Source organism: Macaca nemestrina, chromosome 14 (assembly GCF_043159975.1).
Source record: "Macaca nemestrina isolate mMacNem1 chromosome 14, mMacNem.hap1, whole genome shotgun sequence".
NCBI classification, from domain to species: domain Eukaryota; kingdom Metazoa; phylum Chordata; class Mammalia; order Primates; family Cercopithecidae; genus Macaca; species Macaca nemestrina.
Window position 1 is genome coordinate 64590434 of NC_092138.1, and position 20814 is coordinate 64611247.

The window sequence follows — 20814 nt, forward strand, 5'->3', positions numbered from 1 at the left end:
CAAAATTCTTCTCTCCCTACTTGCACATACATATATAATCCATCCCTTCATCTCCTGTGTGTATGCATGTACTCAAGTAACCTTTCTGTTCTTGAATATATTCTGTATCCTTTCCACCCTTCCTGTGTGTGCGTATGTGAGAGAGCGAGAGACAGAGAGAAAGAGGAAAAACCACCATCCTAATGTATTAATTCATCCCTTTCATGTGTGCATATGCCATATAAATAGAAAAGTCATCTTGAGTTTTCTCAGTCTTGAATGTGTGCACACATGCGCAATAAACAGTGTGTCCACTTCTGTCTTGCATGTATGATAAAAGAGCACTAACTTTGCAGATTGAAGGCTCACTTTTAAGTCCTAGCTATACTCAGTGACCTTGGTCAAGTCATTTAGCCTCTCTGAGCTTCATTTTTCTCATCTATGAAATCAGTATAATCAGAACGATAACAACCCTCCTGCCTCACAGGGTTGTTGTGATGATAAAATAGGAATCATATAAACTGAAAATTCTAAACAGATATAATCTCTTACTACTATGTGTCCCTCTAGTATGAGTTGGATAGGACAGCATACTCTTGGTCCAGTTGCACTGAAATTATGTTCTTGTCTGTGAGAGGTTGCTAAGCCTTCTATGTGAAGGGGAAGCTTCTGTTGAGGTAACCAGGTTTATCCTGTGGTTTTCTGCAGAGTGTTGGAAAGAAGCAGGGTACCATGAAAGGGTCAGGTTGAGAGGGAGAAAAGCTCTCATCTTCTGCAGGTTGGGGCCTTGATACTTTGTTCTTTGTAGCCTTGAGGAGGATTGAACCTCACACAAAATGGAAATGGGCTGCTTCCAGCCAGGATCAAAGTGAGCAGGTGAAAAGATGAGTGAAAGAATGTAACATTCGACTGCCTCTGGGATGACAGTGTACCCTTTACAGTGAGCTTCTACTGCCAGCTTTGGGAGGCTCTCCGGAGTATTTCCCACCCCGGAATTCTAGACCCGTGCTGTCCAATGTGGTAGCTACTATCCACATGTGACTGCTGAGTACTTGAAATGTGGCTAGTCTAATTTGAGATGTATTCTAAACATAAGATACATACCAGATTTCAAGAACTTAGTATTGGAAACAAATGCAAGTATATGATTAATAATTTTTTATATTGATTACATGTTGACATAATACTTTGGCTATTGGGTTAGATAAAATATATTAAAATTCTACCTGTTTCTTTTTTATGAGACTATTTGAAATTTTAAAATGACACATGTGGTTCACATTATATTTCTTTTAGTCAGTGCTACTCTAGACTCACCCATCACTAGCACAAGGATTGGGGCAGCTTCTCCAACTCGGGGTGGGGGATGGGAGCCCCGTCACAGCATCCCTGGGATAACAGGAACCATGGCAGGGCCTCTCCCTGCCAGTCTCATACACTGGAGAGATACCAGCTAATTGACAGTCTGGCAGAGACCAGTGCTGCCATGTCCCCACCCTCTTTTTTCCTCTTTTTTCTTTTTTTGTCCTGAGTGAGTTCCCAGAGAATTTTAAGTACAATTGGGGGAATATTTCCACCTTAGTTTGACAATGAAAGAGGATTGTAAGCCATCAATCTAGAAGGAAACCTAGAACTTGAATGCAGCATATTGTCATGGAAACAGAAATGGATGAGAAAATTAGGAGACCTGGATTCTAATTCAGCTCTGCCATCAGTTCATTTTTCTTTCCATGGCAATGAATTATCACTGTGTGACAGGCATAGTAATGCCCTGTTCTAGGCCCTGGAAATTCAGAAACAAATAAGACACAGCTTCCAATGTAATGGAGTTCACACCCGCTGTGGGTCTTTGAATAGGAGCCTCCCATTTAGTAGTCTGCCACAGCAAAACAGATTAATGACAACAAGGGTCTCATTCTAGGTCAAGGGCAGTAGGGCTTTTGAGAAGCTAGAGTACCTGCCCTGCCTAAAGACTTTCAAATTCAAAATTTAGGAAAGCACTATGATGATAAGACTACTCCATAGCCTAGATCACAATGTAATATGAGATTCCAGGCCTAGATACCCTCTAAAGGGTTCGTCCAACTATATTCTGGTTTCTTTTATTCAATGACAGGGTTGGTTCGTTTTGGTTTTTTGTTTGTTTGTTTGTTTGTTTGTTTTGAGCACAGGCACTATTTTAGGTGCTGAGGATACAGTTATGAACAAAACAAAGTCCCTGCTCATGTTGTAGGATGCAGAGGTCGGGGACAGAGACAGATAATGAAGAAGCAAACAAATATATTATCTATCAGATGGGAATAAGTTCTGTGAAGGAAATTCTAGAGTACGAGGATAGAGATGGGTTTTTTTGTGGTGGGGTGTTCAGTGAGTAGATTCTCCTGCGCTCATATCTTTTTCAGTCTACTCACAAGAGCAGAAGGTAGTAAGGAAAAAGAGGGCATGTGAGTGTTAAACAAAAAATTATTTTGACGCTTGTTAAATATGGTAAGACAGACTTTATGTGGGGGGACGACAACACTGGGATTTTGTAGTAGGGGTGAACGATTGAGCTCAACTCCAAATATAAGGAAAAGTGGGAATTTAGCCAAGGAGCAGGGTGGGGGATCAGTGGATGGAAATTACTAAGATGAAGTATCAAAGGGGATTTTGGCTAAAGTTACTTGACAGGATTTTTGCTGAAGGCAGACCAAGGTGGTAAGATATCAGGGGTAGGGGATAAGAAATTTGGTCAGATATCAAGCATAGACAGATACTAAGGGTGAAAGATGAGGAATTTGATCAGAAATCAAGGGTGGGAATTTTCACTAAAATGACCTAGCTGGATTCTTGTTAAAACTGGACTAAATGGACCAATGTCAGGGGCCTACTCAGAAAGACGACTCAGAGGAGCCCGACTCATGTTTGGACAAAGAAGATTCTTTGTCATGGGTTAGATTCTGGGTGTGATTGTATTTGTTGTATGGTTTGTTATACTCCTTGGTATAATAAACCTTGCTACTGCTGAAAGAGAGCCCTGGGCAGGGCACAGAATACCCTGCTCCCCTGCCTGGCATTCAGGCTCCATTATGAGGTATTGATATGCCCGCCCTCTGAAGGCTAGGTCCGCCCTCATGCCACTGTCTTTTAACTGTATGTTACCTGAGATTGTCTCCCTTCTTGGATATAGAGGCTTGAAGTTTTCTTTCCCTTGTATATGTCTAGCTTCTGGCCTATAAATGGGGCTGTTTTTAATGCTGATGAGGAGGGATGGCAAGTCCTAGGAACTGCAATACTGGGACCTTGCTAAGCCTTTGATCTAGGGCATTTCCCATTCCCTTTGCCTAATCTCCCTTGCCGTATCTCGTGCCCTGATCATTTTGATGATTAACATCCTGAGAATCCCCATACCTGCTGTGGCCCTAGAAATCCATTCCTCTTAGCCCATATTAGCCATACAGCATAATTGACATATGACCCAGAAATGCTCTGTCCTCTGTTGGGGGGCTCAGAGCTCTTGAATTTCTGCTTGCTAGGATTGTTTCACACTAACTGAGAAGCTGCTTGATATATGTACATCGAGCCCTGGTCTGTTCCCAGAGGCCCCCTGGTTGTTTCCTCTAAGCCAGATTTGGGTCAGAAGCAATTTTTACAAGGAATAGTTACATTCCTAATTACATTTATTTGACAAGTCAGAGAGAAGGATAAAAGAATCAGCCATTTCAAAAAACTGAGGTGTTTTATTTTCGCTTTTTTGTTGGTAGGCTGGTGGTGATGCAATGTGGCTTAAGGGGTCTACTCCCTGCAGTATTTATTAGCTTTCCATCATTAAAGCTTTAATCTTTTTGATTAAATCATTTTGTTTTGATGTGCTACCTTTTCAAATGCAGATATTCCTTGAAAGGGCTGCCTTATTTTTCCCAGCCTTAGGCAGTCCTTAGGAAAAGAGCACAGAAAGGTATGGTTTTTTCCGGATTGTGTGTGTATGAAATTTGGAGAGTTGTCTAGAGTCAATAGGCCCACAAGGTAGGGCGGAGTGATAACATTGGGTGCCTTAAAGGAAACTCCAAGGCTAGGTGGATTCCAGAGCCTACTTCCCCCATCCCAGCTCAAACATTACTTTTCTGTGGCCTTGTCTGCCTCATTTTGCTGGGCCTCTCACCTCCTTTCCATTCCCAACTCCTGAATTAAATCTTAATTTGTTTTTCTTTTTTTTTCTCTTTTTTTTTTTTTTAGACAGGGTCTTGTTCTGTCACCCAAGCTGGAGTACAGCCTCAACCTCCTGTGCTCAAGCGATCCTCCCACTTCAGCCTCCCAAGCAGCTGGGACCACAGGCACATGCCACCATGCCCAGCTAATTTTTTATTTTTTTGTAGAGATGTGATCTCCCTACCTTGCCCATGCTGGTCTCTTAACTCCTGAGTTCAAAGGATCTTCCTGCTTTGGGCTCCCAAAGTGTTGTGATTATAGGCGTGAGCCACTGTGCCCAGCTAAATGCTTACTTTTATTATAACTTTTATTATAATATGTATCACTTTATATTGTGATCATATATATATCTTTCTCTCCAAATCTTAATATATTAGAGAGCAGGGACTGCATCTTATCTCCCTGGCACACACAGTAAGTACTCATGCAGTTCAACTGACTTAGAGATCAAATGGTCCTTCTTACAGTTTGCTCCTTGTCATTTCACTTCTGTGGACAGTAGTAGCAAAGAGAGGCTGGGAAGGAGGTGAATTGGGCCTCGTGTCCCTGAGGGTTGCCCTTTCAGCCCATTCTGGCTTCTGATATTCAGTTGAGCTCAGCACAGTGACTGGTTGGTCCTCTGAGCATCACATCGAGCTCCATCCCCTGCTTCAAAGCCCAAAGACTGCATTACTAAGTGAGTTTGGTGCCCCTTCTGTATCACCAGAAGAGATTCTTGAGTTCAAAGTTCATCCCAGGGCAGTGGCTACCAACTCAGAAGGTGTGGAGGGTTTTGTTTGTTTAATATGGAAGCAAGCATCTTTGTTTGAGGCTGGGAGAAGTTGCTATGGCAGCTCTAGTTGAAAATTTCCTATTTGTCAGTAACATGGGGAACCAGGCAGCTCTGCCTTCAGTCTTCAGGAGGCCACAGGAAAGGACTCTAAACCCAGTGGCTATGCCATTTGCCCTCTGTGTGGCTGGCCAGCCAGTGTTGTAAGTACTGCAGTTTGGGAGGGAATACCTTGTAAGATGTCCAGGAAATGAGGCCAATTTGTCTGCAGGGCTGGGCACAGTGGCTCACACATGTAATCCTAGCACTTGGGAGGCGAGATGGACGGATCACCTGAGGTCGGGAGTTCGAGACCAGCCTGACCAACATGGAGAAACCCCATCTCTACTAAAAAAAAAAAAAAAAAAAGTATGTCTGCAGTATTGATCTGAGGGGCAGAAGCAGATAGGCCTCAGGTTAGCCTGGTCTACACTGAATCAGTAGCAGGCAAGTCAGCTTCATTATTGTTCCCGACAAACTGCCTTATCTGGACCAAAGTGAGGCTGGCCTTAGAAGACCTGGCAATGAATTCTGGGCCTCACCAGCATTGGAAAGATAAAGCTTGGCTCCTATAGCCATTTGTCCCTTCCTCATGCTTTCAGGGTATCTGAGAGATGGCCAGCCTCCTGACACTTGAATGGGGTGTTGGGAACTGAATTATTTACTCTTCCTTCTCCTTACCTTAAAAAGAAAACTTCTAGGAGAAAACAGGACTAACTTTAAGGGTGACACTCTCCTCGCAGGATTCCAGGCACTGCTGCAGACCATTAGAAGGGACTGGGAAAGGCAGGAGTCTGGGGCAGAAGTAAAAGTCATGGCTCACTCAAATTGTGCCATTTAGGTGGTTGGATGCTTGCTTTAGATATGGGTTTCCCTACTTTGTTGACTCAGGTACTTGCCATATCAGTAGCAATAACAACAGGACAGTGCTTTACAAAGTATGGATCTCTCATTTTAGCTTTATATAATAACATTCCTGTAATTATCTTCCCCATTTTACAGATGAGGAAACTAATTCACAAAGAGGTCAAGTGTTTAATCCAAGGTCACTGGTGGAACAAGACCCAAACTTAAGTCTCTTGATTGTCAGTCCAGTAGCACTTGCTCATGACTTCATGTAGTTGTATACAGAGCTTCCATCTTGGTTTACTAAGCTTACTAAACAATTCTAATTTTTTTTTTTTTTTTTTTTTTTGAGACAGAGTCTTGCTCTGTTGCCCAGGCTGGAGTGCAGTGGTGCAGTCTTGGCTCACTGCAACCTCTGCCTCCTGGGTTCAAGCAATTCTCCTGCCTCAGCCTCCTGAGTAGCTGGGATTACAGGTACCCGCCATCACACCCACCTAATTTTTGTATTTTTAGTAGAGAGGGGGTTTCACCATATTGGCCAGGCTGGTCTCAAACTCCTGACCTTGTGATCTGTCTGCCTTGACCTCCCAAAGTGCTGAGATTACAGGCATGAGCCACTGCGCCTGGCCGCAGTACTTCTTTTTTAAAGACAAACTTGAAAGGCCACTTGCAGCTCCAGCCGTTGTAGAGCCAGGAACATTGTTCAGGGCTAATACCAAGAGCAAATCAGGGATACCCAATCCCTACATGGTTGGGGAGAGAAAAAAAAAAAAAAGAAAAAAAGATTATCTTTGGAAATTCAGATTTTGTCCTTGTGGGAAGAGAGAAGGAAGACTTTGACATCCGCTAGACTTGGGAGCATAGTCTACCTAGGCAGCTGGGCACCAAGCCCAAGACCCAGAAATTCTGGTTGTGCACGTAGTGCATCTTTGCAGGCTACACTCAGTTGGCCAGATTAGGGGCGTGGCTGGTCCTGGCCCCATGAGACCTTGAGATGAAGCAGTAATGCCTCACACGATGGATAGGGTTCTTAGATGAAGAATTCCTCAATGAATTAGAGTTGTTAGATAAGCTGGAAAGAAGAGGAGAGATGTGAAATGGGAATACATGCAGTTTGTCTCTTGGTTCTTGGCTTAGTTATTTCTAGTAAAAAGAATCAGCTTCATCTTTATCTCAAGTCTTCTGACTCGTCCTTCTGGTTCCTCCTAGTCTGGGGAAGCACAATGCTTTTAAATTCCAGGCCCACAGACAAGATGTAGGTGGTGGCCTTTCCTGAAAATGGGTTGCCATGAGAGCAGTCTGCCTGTGTTCTTTAAGGCATTTTCCCACTTTTAGGGTTAACTTCAGTACTGGGAAAATAAAAGGAGGCGGAGTTTAGAAGATTTAGAAATCTCCATCAAATCTAGAAAATGGGGAAAGCATCCCTGGTCAAAGAACATGAAGAGTAGCATGTCTCCCACCAATCCATCTTTCCCTCCCAGGAGACCTAGCAGGACTGGAGTATTAGCCCCTGTGCCTCCTGGATCTCTGCTTTCTCCCTTATACTTTTCACTCTACTGCTTCCATCCACTCTCCACATTCTCGGTAAAAAGGGAATGTATTCTCACTTCACATGAGGTAATCATCATCTCTGCCTCTGTAATGCAGTCACCAATAGCTTAGGGTGTAGGGACTAGACTGGTGGCAAGTCTGTCTTTACCTTATTGGAGAAGAGTAAAGCACCCTGGAGCCCTCTGTGAGGTAACCCTCCCCCACGTGTCCCATGTGATATTCTCTCTCGGCCAGGCAGAGGGTTAGATTAACCCTTTGTTATTAATACTTGAGCAGTGGACAGTGTGCTGGACAATCACTTATTGTGGTGCTCTGAAAGATCCTCTGTGGGCCAGGAAAGCCAAACCCAGATATTGATTAGCTGCAGCAAGCCCTTAGAGAGTATTAAGTGGAGCTCAGGAGCACCAAGCTAAGCCTAAACCTCCTTCATTCCCCGTTGTGAGTTCATGATACCTGTGTCTTTGGCTACCTGCCTCTCTAGATTTAAACATGCTAAATGCCACCTACATCTGGACAGTGTGTGCATACTGTGCCACTTTATTCTAGAGTTAGGTAAAGAAATATTTTTCCCGGTAAGTTTAAAATACTTGCCATATTCCTTTCTCCATATTAATGGTTGCCATCACTAAACAAAGGGAAAATACTTTGTGCTATAAGCACAGGCAGGGGTAAACTTTTGAGTAAGTGGAGTCTTCACCAGAACAAACTGGAAAAGAAAGAAAGAAACATTCCTTGTCTTGTCTTTTACTATGTATGTGATTCGAGCCTTGGTGGTTAAGCATTTGTTTGTTTATTTCTGAGCCAGACTCCTAGTACTGAATTTTGTGAAAGTTCAAATAAGGAGTTACTCATTGACCTTACCTCATCTACCTCCCAGCAGCTTGTCTCAATACCGTTGACTTTGGATACTTGCCTAGAACACCAGGACTTTATTTTAATTTTACACTGATACTCTAATGGGAAGCTAATGAGAATGAACTGACTGCCCATAGCCTTTAAGGCTGGGGTTGGGAGGCAGGTCAGGGTTGATTCCTATAGTCTTAGAAGATAATGTTTTTATTCCTGCTTGACAACTTGATTCAAACTAAAATCATCCTGCTACTTTCTGACCTGAGTGCACTATTTTCCTTTTTCACTAGCTACAGGATAAATCAAGCCAGGATCCAGGGGCATGTGCCAGGTTTGGAGGCTACACATGGGGCCATTCCAGGCAGCACTGTGGGCTAAGCCCAAAGCATCAGCCAGCAATAATTGCTAGAAACAAAATGAAAAGAACAGGACAGGCTGTTGCCTTCCAAGGTAATCTCTATTAAGCATCCTGACCAGAAATAAGAGGAAGAAGCAGAGAACCCCTCAGACCCTGAGGGAGAAAATGAAGCGATTGTTGCAAGAGTCAGAGGAAGAAATCATGGTTACCTTGGGACCCTCCTCCAGGCTTTCCCCAGATAAGGCTAAGGCAGAGACCATGTGTAGCACCAAGAGCAAATCCTCTGGCCCTGCTGGATCCTTACCAGAGGACAACTCCCTGCCCCCATGCTGTGGGTCAGCAGCCTTAGCCATTGCTGGAGATAGAGATGGGGACCTGGCCCAGCTTTGCAGCTTTGGGCAGCAGAACAACAGCCAGCGTTCTCTGGGCTCCACTGCCTATGTTTCAGGGTCTGGTTCTCAGGATCCCTCATCTGTCAGCATAACCACAAGCTGTCATGAGCTCCCAGAGAGGAACCAAGCCAAGACCCTTTTGTCCAGAGGCCATGGCCAAGGCTGTAGCCGTGAACAGCGGGAACCTTTGGGGGATGTAGTAGAATACATCATCAGAGAGCTGCAAGGCATCAGCCGTCTCCAAACTGAGATTGCTGAGCTGCGGCAGCACTTGAGCCAAGTCCGGGGCTCCGTGGATGAAGTCTCTAGCTGTGTAGACTCAGTACTGAGTGAAATAGAAGGCTTACAGGTGAGCAGCTGTTCCCTGGCCAAGGTGTGTGAGGGGGAAAAGGCCCAGGAACCCCATGTGGACAGACCCAGTGAGGAAGCCATTCTGTATTTGTATGGCCTTCCTGAACAAGATGGAGAAAATACTATGGAACTGGTGGAAAGCTTTCTAGCCAAGCACCTTTGCGTTAATGGCATGCAGTGCAACAGGTACATTAAAAAGGCTTACAGGGCAGGCACATCCCCTTCCCCTAGACCCACTGTTGTGAAGCTTGCCCATCTAGAGCATAGAGACTTCATCTTGCAGAAATCCATCCTCTTGCAGAATATGGGAGTCCGAATTGCCACCAGAGAAGAACCAAGCTGCCCACAGGCTTGTAAGAATCCCCAAAAGGAGTCTATATCATTTTTTCAACAACAACATCAGGATTATAGTCGGACTTCTTTAAACCAGGATGAACCAGTTCTTCAGATGGAAACAGGGGACAGGGGACCCATAACAGGAACATATCAGATGAAGGCTCAGGATCAACAGAGAGAGCACCAGGCCCCTGAGCAGCAAGGCCCTTGCTTTCTACTCCAGAACAATTTATCAAAGGAAAGTGATGTGCCCAAGCTAGGGGATGAAATAAAAGGAACATCAAGAACATCTCAAGTTATCAGTGGCAGCTGTGATGAACTGTCAGAGAAAAAGCCTTCTCTGTCTACCCCCCATCAATTTGAGGAACCTGCCCTAGTATTAATCTCAAAAGAGGAGGATTCTGGGAAGTCGCAGTTTTTCAAACAGTACAACCACGAAGGTGAAGCATATAAAGTAGGAAAACCAGAAAATGACTGCCACGATAAAAGTGAGGCCAGCAGCTGCCTGTCACTGTCTGGGTTGCTGAAGACAGAGAGAATAAACGCGGAGGACAAGCTCCTGGGCTGTGAAGCTGGACTCGATATTCTGAGCTCAAAGGAACTAGAGGACCTTTTGGCAGACAAGTCCAGAAGGCTTGCAGCTCTGAGCTGCGACAGCATGATGGAGGAAATTATCATAGGGCCTGAGACTTTCAGTGACATGATTCATATTGACCTGAATGAAGAGGAGGAGTGTGCTGCTCACGTCCTTAAGGATGTCTTTGACAAGTCTTCTTGTGTTCTGGGTGGCTCTCAGGAGGATGAGGATGTGGAAATCAAGTTTTATACCAGTAAACTGGGCCGAGCAATTCACCACTTTCGTTCTGCTCTGCAGGGTGTGTTTCAGAAGCTGGAGAACAGTGGGTCCATCAGTCCTGAGGACCTGGAAAGCAATGAGAGTGGTTCCCAGTCAGAGAACAGTGATCGACTTCTTGGGACAGTGAGTTCAGGGGGTGCCCAGGATTGCTCACTGGAGAGTCCTGGGAGTCAGGGGAGTGAAAGCTTGCTCAGTGTGGTCTCTGGTGGAGTTGGCATCTCCACACAGGGAGAGCAAACCCCTCAGGATCCAAGCAACTTCTCTCTTGCTTCTAATAACTCATTGCCAAGTTTTGCTCTGGCTCCATGTCTGGGAAGTGAGACTTGTTCCAGGCCTGAATCTCCCAAACAGGGCAGACTGAGCCTAGAGCAAGTGTGTACAGAGACCATTTATCTCAACAAGTGCATCAACAATTTTAAGAATGTTCTAAGAGAGAAAAGACTAAGGCAGAAAAAACTTTTGCACGAGCTAGTACAGAAGGCAAACCGTCTCTCAGTAGAAGACATGCACTCAGGTATTCTGAGTCCCTATGTAACAGGGTCCCAGCTGGCTAAAGTATGGCCTCCATCTGGCCAGCATGAGACCTGGTGTGGTGGCAAGTTTAATAAGGTGTTGATTGATGTGCATAGCTTGAATCAGGCTAAATTACTCAAGTAGAGAGCTTAAGCTAATCCTGTGGAAATTGGAGTGAAAGAGGGTTCTCAAGCAAGAGGAAGCTGTCCTTAGGGAGCTTCCAATCTCTTGTTGGGGTGCTATACGTGTTCAAAAGAGGGAGGAGCATCTGGAGCGGAAGTAGTTTGCAGCTGCAGAGCTTTTAGGATATCAGATGTAAAGAAGGGGTGGGAGTGAAAGGCAGGAGTTGGGGATGAGACATACTTGCTCACAGGCACTAGAACAGCTGAGAAAGAATCCTGTGTTGCATTTAAAAATTCTTCTCCGTGGGTTTTTTGCTGAGATAAGATTGCCATTTCCCCGGTAGCTGATGAGGCTTCTCTCATAGGCTTCTGTGGGAATTTCCCCTACCCCATCCTGTCTCTTCCTAGTACCTGACTTGCTGACACAGAACCTTATTTCTGATTTGGGGCATCTAGGAGCTACTTATAGTGCTGACCTAGCCCTAGAGCCCAGCGTTGCCCTCCACCAGTCTTATTCCCTTTCTTCCATCTCCCCCTAAAAGCTATTCACCTGAGAGCTGGCGAATGGAATGTTTTTTGACTACAAGAAGTAAGAGAACATTTTTCTAGGCAGTATGGAGATATGTAGCTTTAAAATTACTCCTCCCAATCAAAATTAAATTTATCCAAAGAGCATATGCTATATTCATCCAGTTTTAAATTTAAATGGGGTTGTCCTCTTATGCATGTAACCTGATTAATCTTCCTAAGGCAACATCTAAATTATGAGGCATATTGTGTTGGCAAAGGTGTGAGGGAATATGCACTTGTACATTGCTGGTGGGATGGGAGTATAAATTGGCATAATCTCTAAGGAAGGCAATTGGCAAAATTTATCAAAATTACAAATATATATACCCTTTAAGTCCTCAACACCATTTACAGGAATGTATCCTGCAGACATATTTTCACATGTGGAAGTGACATATGTACAAGGCTATTTTTGAAGCATTGCTTTTAATAGCAAAAATTAAAAATAACCTAAACATTCATCAGGAAATACTGGTTAAATAAATTATTGACATGTCCAAACAATGGGATATAGTACTGTGTAGCTATAAAAAGAAAGAGGTAGCTCTCCTGAAATGGAAAGTTATCTAAGATATATTGACATACAAAAAAAAAAAAAAAGCGAAGTGCAGAGCAGTATGTATAAGATGCTTTCATTTGTATGAAAAGAGGGAAAAATACAATACACTTACTTACAATGTCTGCTTGTATGTGTATAGAATATCTAATGAAAGATATGTAAGAAACGGGTACATTGTTGCCCATGGGGAAATGTATTAGGTGAACTAATGGAATGGGAGGGAGATTTTTCTCTGTGTGCCTTCTTTTAATTTTTAGAATTTGAATCATATGAATATAATACTAAGCCATAAAGTTACATTTAAAAATGAAAATTATGTCATTCTCTTTTCAAATTTCCCTAGAGCTTCTTCTTAGAACTTATCAAAAAGAGTCTAAATTCCTTCACTTTGCATCCAAGGTCACTGCCATTCGTCTCTAGTTTATATTTCCAGGCTTATCTCCCTTTGTCCCACCATAAGTCTTTCAAAAGGAAGCTTTGCTGTCATACAAATTTGCCTTGCACTTTCTATTCTTAGCATATTCATATATACATGCTTCCTTCTAACATAAAATGCTGTTTGCCATTTCGACCTAGCAGAATTCACCTATTCTTCAACATATATCGCCTCCTCCAGGAAGCTTTCTGAGGCAGTAGTTCCTCAGCTGTAAGGGATTTCTCTCTCTACATAACTTTGCAGTCTCTTCTTCTTCCCAGGCACTGAGAAATTATTTCAGTACAGCAACAATAGAAACAACAAATATCAAAGCAATACTTCTTACAAACTCTTTAAATATTGGTGGAGTTGATGTTAGCATGAGCACCAGTGATGAGGACACGTGTGTCTAACTCTTCAGCTTGCAGAGTTTCCTTTCTGGGCTGCATCCTTCTAGGCAATGCAGAAACTTTTGGTGCCGTGGTAGGCAGGTGGTAGTAGCAGCAGTCGTGATGAATAGAAGGTTTTCTAAAGCACCAATAAGAAAGCAAGCCACAGTTCTGGGTCCTATCCAAGACTCTGTCTGGCCTGAGGGCTGCAGAGAGAATCATGGACAGGGTGCTCCAGCACTCCCATGCATAGAGCAGGACAAGCACACAGGCCAGACTCTCACCAAATAGACTTCACTGGAGCAGTCCCCTAAGCTAGTAAACCGATTCAGTATCACAGAGACTACCAGGATAACGAAGCATTTGAAAACTCTGCTTTCTTTACTGTTCTGCCTGGGATCTTTTAGGGCCTAAACTTACTAGTTATAGCTTATGATTAATTTGAGTTAGTTTTCATCTTTTTTTCCTTGGTATGTGCCAGGTACTGTTTTAAATACTCTCAGGTGTATTGTATAAAATTCAATTCTTTTATTCCTGTCACTCAACCAAAATAGCTTTGGTCAGGGCCATTAGATGTCCATCATATTGACAAAGTAATGGTTCATTTTCAGTCTTCTTTTTATCAGTCAGCAATTTGACACAGTTGATAATCACTTCCTTCTTTTTATTATAACAGCTTTATTGAGTTATAATTCATGTGCCATAAAATTCACCTTAAAGTCACTTAAAAAGTATAGAATTGAATGGTTTTTAGTTTATTCATAGTTATGCAGACATCACCACTATCTAATTTCACAACATTTCCATCACCCCATAAGAAACCTCTTACCCATTGGCAGTCACTCACCAATTCTCTTTGCCCCCCAGCCTCTGGCAACCATTAATTTACTTCCTGTTTCTATGAATTTGCCTATTATGGACATTTCATATAAATGGATTTATAAAATATGTGCCCTTTTGTGTCTGGCATAATGTTTTTAAGGATGTTGTAGCATGTATCAGTACTTCATTTCTTTTTCTGGCTGAACAATATTTATTGATGGATATTTTTTTAATCCATCAGTTGTTGGACATTTGAGTTATGGTTACCACTTCTTGCCTATTATGAATAATGCTGCTATGAACATTTGTATACAAGTTTTTCTATGGAACTATATTTTCAGTTCTCTTGGGTATTTACCTAGAAGTAAAATTGCTGGGTCATATGGTAATTCTGTTTACGATTTGAGGAACTGCCAGACTGTTTTCCAAAGTACTGTACTATTTACATTCCCACCCGTAACAGATGAAGGTTCTAATTTCTCTACATCCTTGGCAACACTTGTTATCTTTTTTATTATAGCCATCCTAGTGGATATGAAGTGGTATCTCATTGTGGTTTTGATTTGTGTTTGTCTAGTGACTAATGATGTTGAACATCTTTTCATGTGCTCATTGGCCATTTTTCTGTCTTCTTTGAAGTAATGTCTATTTAAGCCTTTGCCCACTTTTAAATTGAGTTTTCTTTCCTTTTGTTTCTGAGCTGTAATAATTATTTATATATTCTGAATGTAAGTCCCTTATCAGATATATTATTTGTAAATATTTTCTCTCATTCTGTGGGTTGTCTTTTCACTTTCTTAACAGTGTCCTTTGAAGCATAAATTTTTTTATTGTTTTGTTTTTTCAAAAATCCTGTTGGCCAGGTCTGGTGGCTCATGTCTGTAATCCCAGCACTTTGGGAGGCCAAGGCGAGAGGATCACTTGAGCCCAGAAATTTGAGACCAGCCTGGCCAACATAGTGAGACCTTGTCTTTACTAAAAATCAAAAAACAATTTTTTGTGCTAAAATATACATAACATAAAATTTATTATTTAAACCATATTTTTTTCTGAATGTTATGTGGAACATTTTAACCATTTAAAAATGTATAGTTCCATAACATCAAGTACATTCATATTGTTCTGCAACCATCACTACCGTTCATCTCCAGAATGCTTCTCATCTTGCAAAGCTGAAACTCTGTACCTATTAAATAATAACTCCTCACCTCATCTCACCCCAGTCCCTGGTAACTGCCACTCTACTTTCTGTCTCTATGAATTTGACTACTCTAAGTACCTCATGTAAGTGGAATCAAATAACATTTGTCCTTTTTTGACTGGCTTATTCCACTTAGCATAATGTCCTCAAGGTTCATCCATGTTGTAATGTGTCAGAATTTCACTCCTTTTTAAGGCTGCGTTGTATCCCATTATACACATATATCACATTTTATTTATCTGTTCACTCATCAGGACACACATTGCTCCACCTTTTGGCTATTGTAAACAATGCTGTTCTAAACAGGGGTATACAAATATCTTTTTGAGTCCCTGCTTTGATATCTTTTGGCTATGTACCCCAAAGTGAATTGATCGAATTATATGGTAATTCTAACTTTTTGAAGAATCCCCATACCATTTTCCATGGTGGCTGCACTGTTTTACATTCCCACCATCAGGGCACAAGGGTTCCTTCCAATTTCTCTACATTTTCTTCAACACTTGTTATTTTCTGTTTTTTTGTTTTTGTTTTTGTTTTAAGTAATAGCCATTGTAATGAGTATGAAGTAGAGCACAAAAGTTTTAAATTTTGATGAAGTGCAGTTTATCTATTTTTTTCTTGTTTTGATTGTGCTTTTGGTGTCACAGCTGAGAAATCATTGGTTAATCTGAAGTCAGAATGATTTGCTTCTATGTTTTTTTTAAGAGTTTTGTTTTGTTTTTGTTTTGTTTTGTTTGAGACGGAGTTTCGCTCTGTCGCCCAGGCTGGAGTGCAGTGGCGTGATCTCGGCTCACAGCAACCTCTGCCTCCTGAGTTTGAGCAATTCTTCTGCCTCAGCCTCCTGAGTAGAGTAGCTGGGATTACAGGCATCCACCACCCAGCCTGGTTAATTTTTTGTACTTTTAGTAAAGAGGAGGTTTCACTATGTTGGCCAGGCTGGTCTCGAACTCCTGACCTGAAGTGACCTTCCTGCCTTGGCTTCCCAAAGTTCTGGGATTACAGGCTTGAGCCACCGCACCCAGCCAGTTTTGAGTTAATTTTTGTGCATAGTATGAGGTAGGAGTATGCTTTATTCTTGTGCTTTATTCATATGCTTTATTCTTGTACATATGGATATCTAGTTGTCCCAGAATGATTTGTTGAAAAGATTACTCTTTTTTCATTGAATAGTCTTAGCACTCTTATCAAAAATCAATGACTATAAATGTAAGAGTTTATGTCTGGACTCAATTTTATTCTATTGATATTCAGTCTGTCTTTGTGCTCAATTCCTTCTTTTTGAAACACTTTCTTCATTTGGCTTCCAGAACACCTCTCTGTCTTGGTTTCCCCTTTTCCCTCAGCATTACTGGCCATTCCTTCTTAATTATCTTTGCTCTTCCTCTCCCCAACCTTGTAGCATCCTAGGATTCAATCTTGACTTCCTGTACTTACTTCCTAGATGATAATCTTTCAATCCCATGAGTTTCATAAGCATTCCCAGGTTTACATCTCCAGCCCAGACATCTTCCATGAACACCAGACTCCAAATCCACCTAACACCTCCATATGGATGTAAAAAGGCATCTCATTTGACATATCCAAAACCAAACTCCTGATCCTTCTTCCCAAGCTCCTGCCAAACCTGCCTTTCCTATTGTCTTTCTTACCCATCTGTGGCATCTGTATTCTTGCAGCTACTCAGGCCCAATCCATAGAGTCATTCTTGACTCCCCCTTTTCTCTCACAACCTGTATTCAGTCCATTAGTAAATTCCACTTCTTCCAGCTTTAAAAAATATCTTGAATCTTGCCACTATTTCTACTTCCACTACTGTCATCCTTGTTTAAGCCACTATTTTCTCTCATCTAGATTACTGCAATGGTCTCACTAGTCTCCCTGCTTCTAGAATCTTGTTCCTCTACAGTCTGTTCTCACAACAATCAGAGTAATCCCCATAGAGCATGAGTCAGGTTATATCACTTCTCTGCTCAATGATTTCCTGTCTCACTCAGAATAGACACCAGCATTCTTACAAAGGTCTGTAGAGCCCTATTTGAACTGGTACTTTATTGCAAACTTGCTGTTTCTCCACACCAATTATGCTCTCACCTCAGGCTTTGCATTTGCTATATGTTCTTCTGAAAATACTTTTTCCCAGAACTCCAAATGACTTCTTTACTAATTTCTTTCAAGTGTCTGCTTTGATACCACCTGTCAATGAGGCCACCCTAACAACCTGTTTTTAGACTTTTAATAACAACTCTACCTCCATCATCGGGGGGCATTATCTTTTTCCCTTATCTGAATTTTTCAGCAGAGTTCCTATCACATGTGACATAGTATATTGTTATTTCTTATGGAAAGCAGACCCTGGAACAAGAATGCCTGTTAATGAATTTTGGCTTTGCCACTTGCTGGCATCTTTCTTAACCTCTCTGATCTTCAATTTAATTATCAAAGAAGTGGGGGTAATAATGGCATTTACCCAGTGTGGAGTTGTGAGAAATAAATGAGCTTACCCAAATAAAATGCCAGATACAAAGTAAGTATTTGATTAGTATCAGCTACTATCATCATCTTCATCATTGTTTATTATCTGCTCCTCTTACAAGAATAAAAGCCTCTCAGGATCAGGGAGTTTGTTTCATTCATTGCCACATCACCAGCACTGACTGAGAACAGTGCCTAGTGTGCACATTAGGTTCTTTTAAAATTTTTTTAGTTAAATTTTTTTTTAAAGACAGAGTCTCAGTCTGTCACCCCGGCTGGAGTGCAGTGGAGTGATCAGAGCTCACTGCAGCCTTGATCTCCTGGGCTCAGTGGATCCTCCCAACCCAGTCTCAAGTAGCTGCACTGCACATGCAGGCACATGCCACCACTATAGGCATATGCCACCACACCCAGCTAATTTTTTCATGTTTTGTAGAGATGGAGTCTCACTTTGTTACCCAGGTTGTTCTTGAACTCCTGGCTTCAAGTTATCCTTCCTCCTGCCTTAGTCTCCCAAAGTGTTGGGATTATAGGCATGAGCCACCATGACCAGTCCTTAGTATAATAGGTTCTTAAGAAATGAATCCTTGCAATAACGCTGAGAGGTAGTTGTTCTTATACCTATCTTTTTATAGGTAAGGAAATGTAGGCTCAAATAAGTTGAGCATCTCAAGTCTTTTGACTCTCAATAATAGAGTTAAGATTGTATTATTGGGTATACTGAGGGGAGGGCTGGTGAGGAGGAATGTCACTTCCTTATAAAATAGACTGTCTGAAAGAGTGACAGAGATTATTCTTAGGGGGTCAGGGGTTTTCCTGCAAAGCAGTTGTTTTGTAGACATTTATAACTTAACCTGCAAACAAATCTAAGTAGAAAAATCCTAAGGCATTTTAGGGAGTTAGGAAGCACAGAAAGTTTGATTCTCAACAAGAAAAAAAATTGTTTTTTAATGTTTGTCCAATGGGTGGGACAAACTGAACAGCCAGTATAGCAGTTCCTCAGGGTCTGGAAATGGTACAGGCTACTGGTTAAGAGACTTATACCCTCTCTGGTTGGGCAGGTGACACTTCTTAGAATAGCTGTTGTTTTCTAAGTACTGAAAGTTATAGTTTTCTTTTACTACATACAAATGATAGGCGATGTGCTAAGCCCTCAGGCTACAAAGGTGAAATAATATATAATCCTTTTTTTTTTCTGAAGAAGTAGTATAAAGTGAGAAATAGTATAAAGGAAGATGTTTATACAGACATCTACAATATACGCTACTACAAAACAGTATTAACGACATACTGCCTTAGAAGTATGGACATAGAATGGTGGAGACTGGGGCAGCTAGTGGAGAGGCACCTAATACTACCTTGGGAAGGAAAGCAGATAAAGAAATTTCACAGAGTCATTAGTATTTGAACTAAGTCTTAAGGAATATGCCTGAGTCCACCCAGTAGGCTGGGTGTGGGAGGGAGGTGTGAAAAGTCTCAGATGTGATAGACAATGTTCAGTAAGACTTGAATACAGGACATGTAAGGAGCAGAAGGAAAGTAAGCTAGAACTGTAGGGAAAGTACAAATCTTGAAGCACTTTATGTGCTACAGTAAGCAACAGGGAGAATTGATGGAATTAAGCAAAGAAAAAAATGCCATCAGAATTTTGAAATGGGAAATGTGGAGTATGGATTGGAGAGGAGCAAGTCTAGTGGCAGAGAGGTCAGCTTGGAGTCTCCTGTTATAGCCCAGTTAAGAGAAGATGATAATGGCAGTGTGAAATGGAAAGGCAGGAGTGGATGCCAGAGATATTTAGGAGATAGAAGGTACAGAGCTGAGTGATTGGATAGGGACAGAGTGCAGAGAGGGGGAGATCCATTGTCTGGCTGGGGACAGGAAGAGAAGTTTAGAGATGGAAGATACAAGTTTAGTGTTTGGATATGTTGAATTTGAGCTAAGCATGCAATATCTAGGTGATACACACTAAACAGTGGTTAATGTGTTGTGATAAAGTAGGTATCTGAAGGTTAGGTATAACTCCTTTGAGAAGTGGAAGAAGGACCTGACTAATGGAATGGAGAGACTTACCAAGTGACACAGAGGGCCCAGTTGAAGTTAAAAATCTGCATCTATTTGCTCTGGTTCTCATCTGTACAATGGTGGGACTTGTCAAGGCATTGTATGTTAAATACCATGAGAAGGATGAATGTAACTTAGGTGCACTAGGATGGCCTTATTAACTCTTGCTTGGGTGGGCATCAGAGAAGGCTTCCCAGAACTGTGTTTTGGAGGAAGAGTTGAATTTTCCTCTATGGAAAGGTGGTGTGAGATGCTATTTCAGGCTAATGGAACAGAATGAGTAAATAAATATGTGGGGTTTTGAGTATGTGACTTCTTTGTGAAACAAGACAATTACATTCTAGGAATGTATATGGGGTCAGGAAAGAGGCAGAGAAGAGGAATTTGGGGATTTGGGTCAGATCATGGAGAGCCTTGATTATTCTGTCAATGGATTGATTGGATTTTAGTCTTTAGGCATTATGGGGAGATCTGTGGGGAACAGAAGGACACAATCAACTTTGACATGGTTGTAGAATGTATTTAAGATAGTGGAGGGGGAGAGGTACATTTCCATTTTGAGTCATGGGGTCAGTTAAAGGATTGTTTGCCTAATTTTCTTACTCAAAGGGAGCACATTATCCTGGGGGGTTGGGATGTAGATATGGAAGAGGTATGTCCCCATTCCAGGAAGTGTCTTTCTCATCTTTCCCACCTTCCTGGAGCTGTACTGTTTTGGAGGATTCCTGGTCACCTAGTCCAGGACAGGTGACCCATTAAGTAGGCAGAAATAGCTTGAAAAATTGGGAACCTGTGAATTCGATTCTTGAATCCTCCCCTCTACTTGTGATGTAATATCAATGGGCCTTTAAAAGAGAAAAGAATGTGGTGGGGCACTAATGGACCGAGGTGAGTGGACTTTCCTTACAGAAGGAAGCCTGTGGGCCTATCCATGTATGGCCTAGAAGGCAGTATAGACTCTGATGAATAGGAAAGGAGTAATCTTTATTTTTATCCTGTTATGGCTTTATTGGACCCTTCTGGAAATGTCAGTTTCCTTTAGAGTATTGTCCTGGGTTTGATAAATAATCAGATTTGGGATTGCAGTCATGGTTTTATCATCTAGATCACTGTGATTTCCATTAGGAAAGCAGCCAGTCAGTGCCCCCAGGCCTGTAGCCATTCAGCATCCTG

The 20814-nt window shown here is 41.9% G+C and overlaps 1 protein-coding gene across 10 annotated transcripts in view; it reads left to right on the forward strand.

Moving 5' to 3' along the window:
* The window catches only part of LOC105485723 (unc-13 homolog B), a 232160-nt gene that overhangs the window by 171897 nt on the left and 39449 nt on the right, over positions 1-20814 (forward strand). For 2 of the 10 annotated variants that reach the window (XM_071077967.1, XM_071077966.1), the window contains exon 2: positions 8512-11028. The exons of the other annotated variants lie outside the window; for them this stretch is intronic. In XM_071077967.1, the coding sequence (XP_070934068.1) occupies positions 8745-11028 (2284 nt within the window). In that variant the 5' untranslated portion in view covers positions 8512-8744. The remainder of the gene's footprint in view (positions 1-8511; positions 11029-20814) is intronic. 10 annotated transcript variants of the gene reach the window in all.